The sequence below is a fragment of the Sander vitreus genome, chromosome 11, assembly GCF_031162955.1.
Source record: "Sander vitreus isolate 19-12246 chromosome 11, sanVit1, whole genome shotgun sequence".
In the NCBI taxonomy this organism is placed as follows: Eukaryota; Metazoa; Chordata; class Actinopteri; order Perciformes; family Percidae; genus Sander; species Sander vitreus.
In genome coordinates, this window is record NC_135865.1 from 22,994,411 (window position 1) to 23,005,725 (window position 11,315).

At 42.7% G+C, this 11,315-nt stretch overlaps 1 protein-coding gene across 1 annotated transcript in view; it reads left to right on the forward strand.

The window, feature by feature from the left end:
* LOC144525503 (uncharacterized) overlaps window positions 1-7,605 on the forward strand; it is an 18,392-nt gene extending 10,787 nt beyond the window's left edge. The window contains exons 2-3 of the mRNA XM_078262394.1: window positions 3,806-5,808; window positions 5,913-7,605. Of these exons, the coding sequence (XP_078118520.1) occupies window positions 3,862-5,808; window positions 5,913-6,656 (2,691 nt within the window). The 5' untranslated portion in view covers window positions 3,806-3,861 and the 3' untranslated portion in view covers window positions 6,657-7,605. The remainder of the gene's footprint in view (window positions 1-3,805; window positions 5,809-5,912) is intronic.
* The last annotated feature ends 3,710 nt before the right edge of the window (window positions 7,606-11,315 follow it).

The window sequence follows — 11,315 nt, forward strand, 5'->3', positions numbered from 1 at the left end:
TACATTGGACTGTCATACCCATTTCTATAAAATAGTTTGGGGCCATAAATTCCTGATGTATTCCCTGAATGCTTCTTTGTGTTCATTATATGATGGCTCCCTGGGGTTCCACTATTATCACAATACATCACACGGAGGACAGACATCTTTCACTGCCCTATCACTGTGTTCTTCTCATGAATACAATTTCAAAGCGGGGTCTGTATGGAGAACTGGGGAGTTGAGAAGTATGGTTGTGTTGACACTTGGGCTGTCTCTTTACCTCCCACTCTTGCCCTCACTCTGGATGCTTCTGGCTGTCTGCCTCTATTTGAAGTGCTAATAGATGTTTTTTTCAGTGTAAAGCTTTCTTCTTCCTCTATGCTAGTTTTCTCTGCCCACAGAATTGTCTCTCTTATGCCCTTCCTTCATAGCTGTATCACCTTTCCAAAAGCATCTGTTCACTTGGCAGTAGAGGTCGACCGATTAATCGGCCGATTTTTGGCATTTTTTTACATAATCGGCATCGGCCAATATCCCAGTATATCAAGCCGATTAATAGGCAGGCGTATCTGCAGGCAGCCTAGTGTTAAAAACATGAATAGGCAACATTTTTTACAGCGCACCCAGACCAGCTGCCTCCAGCCCCTCCCCTCGTGAATTCTTGCGCCGTGTGTCTCGCACAGTCACTTCAGGCTCAGACGCTACCGTTAGCAGTAGCATGTTGCTGGTGTTCTTGCCTTGGGATTAACTGTACTAATGAAACCGTACAAAACACCGCGGCCACACCGCTATGGAAGCTCACCGAATGTCATTTATCAGAGTCTGGTTGTTACCCCTGTCCGTGGCAGTCTCATCCACTCCTATAATGGAGTTAACTGGAGCTAATCGCTAACGGAGCTAACCGCTAGCGGAACTAATCATTGCTAACAGAGCCTTCAGTTCTCCGTGCCTGTATCCATTAACTGCATCTATGGACTCAAGCACGAATAAAACCCTTAATTTTATTAAATTGGCTGGACAAGTTTTAAATTACAACTAAGAGTTGTTTGAATGACAGAAATCTGCTCAGATAAGATCCTAATGAGTGCTACAGGACATGTAACAGTAGGAGCCCCAAAACACAGATAAAACACTTCAACAAATGAACAATGATCTAACAAACAAGGTGAACAAGAACTGACTTTAGAGAGCCCTAGTCTGATGTGATTCAACAGGAGTTAGGAGGAAATAGCGTTGAGATTAATAATAACATGTCACTTTCTGTGAAGCTTGCAGATTTGTATTCTCAGAAGTTTAATAAATGCTGCTAAGTGCACTAAACTTTATTTTTTCATTGAAAAGTTTATTTGACAAAGTTTATTTTCTTCTTACCTGTTTCGTTTATTTAATATATTTTTCATACATTATTTATACAATATACAGTATGTTTTTACATTATACATTTTTAATTGAAGTATACAAGTGTTCATTGGGGGAAGTGTGCAATAAATGTTTTTGTTGAGAAATTCTGTGTATATTAGTGTTACATTTTATCTTTCAAATAGAGGTTTAAAAACAAGCACATATCGGCCAAAAGAAATCGGCAGCATTTATCGGCCATCGGCTGACCCTGATTTCTAAAGATCGGCATCGGTCAGAGAAAACCCATATCGGTCGACCTCTACTTGGCAGCATAAAAATGGCTCTAATAAGGGTGCCCGGATAGCTCAGTTAGTAGAGCGGGCGCCCATATACAGGTGCTGGTCATATAATTAGAATATCATGAAAAAGTTGATTTATTTCAGTAATTCCATTCAAAAAGTGAAACTTGTATAATGTATACATTCATTCCACACAGACTGATATATTTCAAGTGTTTATTTCTTTTACTTTTGATGATTAGAACTGACAACTAATGAAAACCCCAAATTCAGTATCTCAGAAAATTTGAATATTGTGACAAGGTTCAATATTGAAGACACCTGGTGCCACACTCTAATCAGCTAATTAACTCAAAACACCTGCAAAGGCCTTTAAATGGTCTCTCAGTCTAGTTCTGTAGGCTACACAATCATGGGGAAGACTGCTGACTTGACAGCTGTCCAAAAGATGACCATTGACGCCTTGCACAAGGAGGGCAAGACACAAAAGGTAATTGCTAAAGAGGCTGGCTGTTCACAGAGCTCTGTGTCCAAGCACATTAATAGAGAGGCCAAGGGAAGGAAAAGATGTGGTAGAAAAAAAGTGTACAAGCAATAGGGATAACCGCACCCTGGAGAGGATTGTGAAACAAAACCCACTCAAAAATGTGGGGGAGATTCATAAAGAGTGGACTGCAGCTGGAGTCAGTGCTTCAAGAACCACCACGCACAGATGTATGCAAGACATGGGTTTCAGCTGTCGCATTCCTTGTGTCAAGCCACTCCTGAACAAGACACAGCGTCAGAAGCGTCTCGTCTGGGCTAAAGACAAAAAGGACTGGATTGCTGCTGAGTTGTCCAAAGTTATGTTCTCTGATGAAAGTACATTTTGCATTTCCTTTGGAAATCAAGGTCCCAGAGTCTGGAGGAAGAGAGGAGAGGCACAGAATCTACGTTGCTTGAAGTCCAGTATAAAGTTTCCACAGTCAGTGATGGTTTGGGGTGCCATGTCATCTGCTGGTGTTGGTGCACTGTGTTTTCTGAGGTCCAGGGTCAACGCAGCCGTCTACCAGGAAGTTTTAGAGCACTTCATGCTGCTGACCAACTTTATGGAGATGCAGATTTCATTTTCCAACAGGACTTGGCACCTGCACACAGTGCCAAAGCTCCCAGTACCTGGTTTAAGGACCATGGTATCCCTGTTCTTAATTGGCCAGCAAACTCACCTGACCTTAACCCTATAGAAAATCTATGGGGTATTGTGAAGAGGACGATGCGATGCGCCAGACCCAACAATGCAGAAGAGCTGAAGGCCACTATCAGAGCAACCTGGGCTCTCATAACACCTGAGCAGTGCCACAGACTGATCGACTCCATGCCATGCCGCATTGCTGCAGTAATTCAGGCAAAAGGAGCATCATTGCCTGCCCATACTTTTCATGTTCATACTTTTCAGATGGCCAACATTTCTAAAAATCCTTTTTTTGTATTGGTCTTAAGTAATATTCTAATTTTCTGAGGTACTGAATTTGGGGTTTTCATTAGTTGTCAGTTCTAATCATCAAAATTAAAAGAAATAAACACTTGAACTATATCAGTCTGTGTGGAATGAATGTATACATTATACAAGTTTCACTTTTTGAATGGAATTACCGAAATAAATCAACTTTTTCATGATGTTCTAATTATATGACCAGCACCTGTATAGAGGTTTACTCCTCGACGCAGCGGGCCCGGGGTTCGACTCCGACCTGCGGCCCTTTGCTGCATGTCATTTCCCCCCCCCCCTTCTCTCCCCTTTCATTTCTTCAGCTGTCCTGTCAATAAAGGCCTAAAAATGGCCAAAAAATGATCTTAAAAAAAAATGATCTAAAATAAAAGATCTATTTGGTGCACATAGTTAAAAAAGTGGATGCTCAGTCACCTTTGCCAGGCTGAATTAGTGCGTTTCAGATTCAGTAAACTACATGTGTGTGGCATGGGTCATTTTGGGGTAATATAGTGTTGGAGAAAAGCACTGGTTTGTTGAAAAATATGTTGGGGCTGAACAAAACATTAGATGTTAGCAGCGTAAAATCACAATAATTTTATATACTCCAAGATATTACTCTTAATGTTAGTCTGAATTACCTGACATACTATGGTTCATTAGGCATTTATTATTTTAATGATCTTCCCTTTCCGCCCATTATGTCTTTCTGTAGGAACTCAAACTAAATGCTAGAAAATAAGGAAAGATCCATCCATCCATCCATCCATCATGATGTTTGTGGGAACTCCTTTGGGTAGCAATTCCTCCTCTCCTGTTCCAGCCCACAGCCCCAGTCCTGATCGTCATTCAGACGGTCCTTCCCCTGCTCTCCTGCCTCAGTCCCCTCCATGTTGGGCAACACAGGCACGGTGCGACCTTGCCAAGGCAGAGGCAGAGCTGCGTCGCCTACAAGAGCGTCATGCAACTGAGACTGAATCTGTAAAGCGGGGTGTAGAGAGGGCCATCCTGGGAGCGCGCAGAGAAGAGCGGCGCCTGCTGGAGAGGGTGGAACAGGACCATCGGGACACTCAGCAGCATCTGGAGCAGGTCCAGAGGGAGAACATGGCAGCAGCCCGGGTCAGCCAGTCCCTGTTGGACCAAAGGCTCCGTAAACTGGCTCAACTTCAGCATCAGATTCAGGAGGTGGGTCAACAATCATGTCTGGAGGATGGTGGGCCAAACCAGATGCTGAAGGACATTGCAGAGTTCCTACAACCCTGGGAAGTCTCAGTTTCCCTAAAGAAAGTGAACTTCAAACCCAGCTCCCAACCTCATGCTGTCAACTTCGGAGATATCCGTGTGCAAGAACAAAGCCTGTGCCTGCATGTCGGAGGTTGTGGGCCACAGGGGCAGCTTTGTGCTCTCCATTCACCGGAGACGCAGTGTGAAGACACAAACCATCAAGGTGCTGGAGGAGAGAAAAGCAGCCTAGGACAGGGGTGGACCTCACCAACAGGCAGGGTTGCCAGAAAGATCAGCCTCTCCACCCGGAGTGATCTGGAATCAGAAGAGGAACAAAACCTGTCCTCAACAAAGATATGTGGCTGGCTTCCGAAGTGTGAGCAGTCTGACTGGGAGTCATCACAGGATGACGAGATGGAATCTGCCTCTATTCAGCCACAAGGAGAGGATGCATTTCTGGCTGCCCCTGCGGTACTTATAAACATGGATACTGAAGTCAAGCAGCAGATGTACAGGGTGAATAGTAACGGAAAACACTACTCTCCCAAAAATTTGAGGAAGTCAATTACTGTGGTCTCTGGTAGGAAGCCGTCCCCCTCACCTGAACGAAGATGGAAGCATGCTAAGAGTCAAGTGAGTCGCTGCTTGAGTTTAGACAGCCAGGGTGGAGATAGAAGAAAAGTGAGTCAAGATTCCAATAGTAGACTTTTGAGGTACAGCAACAGTGCTTTATCAACTCCCAGGATGACTCCAAGAGCGCATCTGACCAGCCAAAGCTGCCTAGACCTCACCTCCAGGGGGCGACCTCACTCTCGCCTCAGCCAGTCCTCTGACGAACACTCTATAGGGACCCATGGTGACTCTGGCCGAGCACCATCCCCGACAGACAGCCTGGACTCCAGCTATACTTTCATTGTTAGCCCACCTCATGACTACAGCATGAACAGAGGCTCTCTGAACTACAATTGCCGTCTATCAAAGTCTGCAGTGGACTTGACACACAAGACTCGCCCGATGATCAGTGGTGGGACGAATGAGCAAGTAGGAGTGTGGAACGTGAAGTGTAGCAACTTCAACTGCATGTCGAGCTCAACCTCCCCAACTCTCAGTAGGAGGCCAAGGGTCTCTGACATGGGGCAGACCCTCTCATACCCTACATATAGAAGTCAAAATACTCTGCATCAGCCACAGAAAAACATCACAGTGGCTGGCTCAAAACAACCCCCGGTGGCTAGGTCTTTATCCATGCCCATCATAGATGGTTCCACTCAGGAGCCAAAGAAAGGCAGAAGAGAGAGAGGAGAGCCAGCCCTGGTGGAGTTGGAGGAGGAGGTAGAATCTTCCATGACAGTATTCAACCACAGAGGAATCCATCTGATCAGGAAGTTTGGGAAGCAGGGTTCGGGTAAAGCTGAGCTTACGCTGCCAAGTGGTATCCATGCAACACCACAGGGCCAACTCTATATAGTGGACTGTGGAAATGCACGTGTTCAGGTACGTGTTGTGTTAAATGTCTTTCAGACATACAACATACAGTATGTGTACTATATCAAATGAAGTTTCCACCCATGTTAAAACTGAATCCAACTTTGAAACAGGTGACTGACCCTCGAGGCAATGTCCTCCAGCAAGTGACCTCCCCAACTTCTGATGGCACTGGCAGACGATGTCGGAACTACTTTGACATTGCCGTCAATGCTAAGGGTTTGATTGCACTAAGCTGTGCAGCAGAGCGGGCCCTGCTTGTCTTCAGCCGGCATGGTCGCCTGCTCCAGACCTTTGGAGGGTCAGGGTTGGGCTCTGCAAAAGATGAGCTTGAGGCTCCCAGGGGTGTGACCGTAACCAGGCTGGATGAGTTCTTGGTAGCTGATATCCGGAAAGGTACCCTCATTGCCTTAAAGCTTGACCCTAAGACAGGCTCCCGTCTTGAGCGCACAGTAGTGACCGGATTCCACCGGCCTTACTTAGTGGCAGCATGCTCGAGCTCAGGCATGGTAGCTGTGTCCGAAAGGGGTAATGAAACAGGTTGTGTGCCTTGCATAAAAGTGCTAGAACCAGGCTGGAACACGGTGAGAGTTCTAGGTGTATGTGCTGGTATGGGACCAGTCCTTGCCTGCCCCTGGGGCATCTCTATAGATACAGATGGTAATGTGCTGGTAGCGGACTGGGGGGAGCAGCACAGGGTCCTGTTATACCCAGCACAGGGAGTCGGGTGGCCAATAGTAACCATGGGGTTGAGTAGTCCACGTGGACTGACCCTGCTACCTGAGGGCCAACTAGCTGTGTCTGACAGCATGCACCATTGCATTAAGATATACCAGTACAAAGTGACCCAGGAGTAGAGAGAATGTGTTAATGTTTGAAGATACATGAAACTGTGGTATGGTAACCAATCACACCTGAGATCTAGTGTGTATTTATTCTTAATAAAACTAATTTGGGTAATTGTACTGCTGAACTGCAACTACAATCAGATGCAGCTCCTGTGCTGATACTGTAAACTTCACTTGTAAACTGCATTTAGACTGACAAACAGTGTATTGGTGTTTTGGTCTAGCTGTACATTAAAGGAGAATTCCGGTCGATTCCAACACGTAGCTCTGTTGTTTTTAAATTTGGTGTCAGTAGCGAGAAAAATGAAAACAATCGGTGTTGCCTACACCGTGTTATCCTCCTGCCCAACAGGCTTAAACAGGGCAAGTTTCAAACTTGTCTTTAGCCTCTGAACATGTTCAAAATGTCATTAAAAGTGCCTACCCATGTGAAGTGATTCCTTCCGAGTGAACACAGTGAATCTGACTGCAGTAGATGTGAAAGAAACGCATATAAGTTCTGCTAATTCAGCCCTGTTTAGTTCTGATGTTGATACTGCAAGGAGTGCTTCAGGACCGTCTACAAACTACAACACCAAAAAGAGATGCAAACATATTTTTTAAAAGTGCTGTAGTACAACTAGCAGGAGACAAGTTATAATTAAGGTAAGTTTGGAGACACTACCTTATTTAATCATTAAATTAATAGCCTACATATTTTTGTTGTATCTCTTTTCTGTGTTGTAGTTTGTAGACGGTCCTGAGCACTCAACTGCAACAAATACAATTGCTGATTGCTTTCCGAATATAGTTTATAGATTGAGTTTAATTATAGTCTGTATGATGTCTGTGTTGCCCTTCATTTTCTGTAAAAGTTTTCACCCACTTACCTGCAGAGAATAGTACTGACAAATAAACTCTGAAAAGTATTCACTGTTATGTGTATGGATTTAATAAATTCAACAAGATTCAAGACAAATATGAATGTAGTATTGTTTTTTCAATGTGCCATTTTTATTTTGATGCGTTCAATGTTGTCACAATTTGCTTTAATCATTCCTGCAAATTCTACAATTTTTCACGCCGTCACTGATCTTTACTGACAACCAGTAGAGCTCTGTGGCTTTTTTTTCAGTCCTCCCACTCCATTCTTTCACCAGCAGAGTCTGTCATATCCACCACTCTTTGATGGATTCTGTATTTAACGTGGATATACTGCTGCCAGAAAGTACAGGGAGGGTGAATCATCAGCAGTGAAACCAAACTGTCATCCAAATTCTTTTCTGTGAAATGTCTGTTAATAGCAGATCAGGGGAACATTGCTTATTTGGGATCAGGCATGCATTTACACAAATACAGTATTTGCAGTAATCGTACTTAGTATATTTAGTATTTCATTTTTTTGGAAACTTTATACTTTTACTCCACTACCACTCGAGGAAATTCGTTATTACATTTTACCCCACTACATTTATCTGAAAGCTGTGGTTACTCATTATAGCCTAGAAATCTAGACGCACCCTGGTGGCAGCAAATTTATTTTGCAGCCAGGGGGGTCTAGGCACTCTCCGTTGGCTTGCGAGTTGGAAAAACCAAACTCTGGTCAGGCCAATCACATCGTGTATAGAGTCGGTAGGTGGGCTTATGGCTGCTGCTGCTGCTGGGAACAGCGGTCTTCTGGAAGACTTGGAGTTAAGCTTTTCTTTGAGAAAGAAAACAAAGAACGGCACTGAAATCATTCTTAAAAAAGGAAGATGTGTTTGGAGTTTTGCCGACCGGATACGGAAAAAGTTTAAAAGTGGGAGATTGGAGTGCTTTCTACCAAATGGTTTACATCCTAAATGTCGCCATGCTCTCATATCACATGAGACATACCTGATATCTTGTTCAAAAAGACAAACTGGTGTAATTTTTTTTTAAATAATTTTTCATAGAATGAAGAGAGATTAATATATTATGTTTATTCCTGGAAAATCTACTGTTGTGATGACTTGTATGTTGACAGTAAATTACATTTTTTTGCTGAAATATTTTCTATTATGATCTTTTCCTCCTGCAGCTTGTTTTGTTTCGTACGATTTTTGTAAATCCTGGTATTATCATCAGGAGTGCCAGCAAAATTATAAGCTTTTCCAGATATACAATGGTGGAGCCACAACAACATATTAGAAAACCTTAAACAGATTGTTTCTATTGTAGCAATACACAATGGAACATTAAAACACATTTTAAAATATTACAGCTAATTTGTGTATGGAGTCATCCAGGTATTGGTGTATATGAATACTGCAACTACAAATTAATTTACAGAATGGAGAATCTGATTATTTTTCAATACATCACAGCCATTTTCTTCATTTCCTATCACATTAGCAGCATTTAACACTAACTTAATCATTTGTCAGCCATCTCTTGCACTAGTGGGGAATCACAAGTTAAATCCTGCAGTGCACCAACCACAATTAGAATTTCAATGCAGATGAAAAATGTTTAACCACAAAATGAACTTGCACAGAAAAAACTGAAGGAGGAATCTCGTGGGTATAACACCCACTTACTCATATTTGTTGCCAACTAAAGAGTAACATACAGTAAAGGCTTTGTTTGCATCAATTTCCTGCACATCTGAGATTCAAACCACCTTTTGTTTTTCATCATCCACTAAAGGGATTTTAACAAACCATGTTATGTAGCCAAATAAGAGCAGTGTTCTTTAAAGTTGCAAACGGTATTTAACCGTAACATAAAAGCTGTTACCACAGTATAGTCAGCTGCTGAAGTTTCAAACTTTGAAGACAGGCAGCTCACCCGGCTGTCTATTTCCAGGGGGATGCTCCACATTCTCATGTCCCCTGAACTATCCCCCGGCACTGAGTATTTGCTGGGAATTTTCTCTACTACAAGGTTCCCTGAACTACCTGGATGTGGCACTATAGTACGGTATTTGCTGAAATTGCTCTACATCTCAGGCCCCAAATATATTCAGTCAGTTTGCTCTTCACTTGGTAGAATTGACCTAAGATTTGGTGGACAGGCAACCCACAATGTGATGTAGCTAATAGCAGCCACGTAAGCTAGCAAGCTAATGTTTGTTGTTGATGAAACGAAGCTATGTAAACTAATCTCTACAGCATTTCTCATAAACATTATACAAACATCCAATAGTGTTCTGATTGTGTCAGCTAAGTTTTTAAATGCACACCACACTTTATTCAGCATGCTATATATTTAGCTTACTGCTAGCACAAATCCCCTCACCTGAGTCAGGTTGTGCAGGTGGAGACGAGGATACACGTCAGTGCAGAACTTAGGCTGTTATACAAAACCTTATTATGATAAACAGCCTCTGAGTCAAGTCTAGACCTAATTTAAAGACTTAATTCTATTTAGGGAAACCTGCTGGGTGATGACAGAAGACACATTGTTGTATGTCCCTGCCACTACCACTAGGTGTTACCAAAGAGTGTGTGTAAGAGAGTTACCTTCCTGTTCCCCGGCCTCAGGTTCACCCATTTCAGCTGTTTCCTAGCTAAGGAACTATCCATTGTTCTCCAGTCAGCCAGGCTAGCCTTCTTGTTTCCCAGCCAGCTGGTCATCCTGTCATCCAGCTTCCCTGTTCCTCAGTCAGCTAACCCTTTCTCCCAGTTCACTAGACCTTTCACTTGCCCAATTCTGTAGTCAGCTCTTATACAGTATTTTATTTACAGTATTGTTTAGATGCTTACAGACAATAGCTTTACTCACTCACCTAACATTATCCAGCAAAAATAACTTCTATATTTTCATACATTAGGTTTTAAACACACAAGCTGCCTAAATTATGGATTTAAAAAAAAAAATTTTTGCTAAAGAAATATACAACCAGCACAAGCTGTCTTTAAACCAAAGTAAATACACTTACCAAACACATTTTACATTTGTAATTTTGTCTGGAGCAAGCATTGTTTAAATTATAGATGAATGCATTTATATAAAAACATTCTAACATTGTGCTTAATGTATTCAATGATGTTGAATTAACACTTGAGCTATGGAGGACGAATTATGGAAATGACTGGGCTCCTACACACAAGACACCAACGCAAAATTACCAGATTATTTACAGAGCATAGTGCGTTTGTACAGGAGAAGAGGCTCATAGTTTCAGATTCTCAGTGTCAAGCAAATACACATTTTGCACCAGATGTTTACCTTTGGAACCCTGTCAACCAAGCAGGGAATGTGATCCTTTTCACAAATGTTACACTAACACATTTCCAAAAATAAGTTTGCTTTTGTTCTTCTTTCCTTGCATTAAAGTCAGTGTGTAGACTGACGTTTCAACCAGAGGTTAAAGAGGGGCAGAGTGGTTGACAGATCATGCCGACCTTTCCAGCTTGTCCTTATTAAAGCAGTTGTAACACAGCTGTCAGCACAACTTGTGACTGGCTGGCCTACGCATACAAACATGTACACAGTGCTCTCTCTTTGCCAGTCACCTTGGTGACAGTGCTGACTATGGAACAAAAAAATAAAGTACAGTACATTCTGCTGGATGCAGCCCGTACTGTATGTTCACTAATGTGTATGTGTGGATGTGGGCGGGGTCTGCAATCATCTGCAGTGGAGAGAGGTGTCGGGATAGATCAGGAGATCAGTGCCAGGTGAGCTAATTGTCTCAGCTGATCGTTGTACTAATTAAACTCTCCC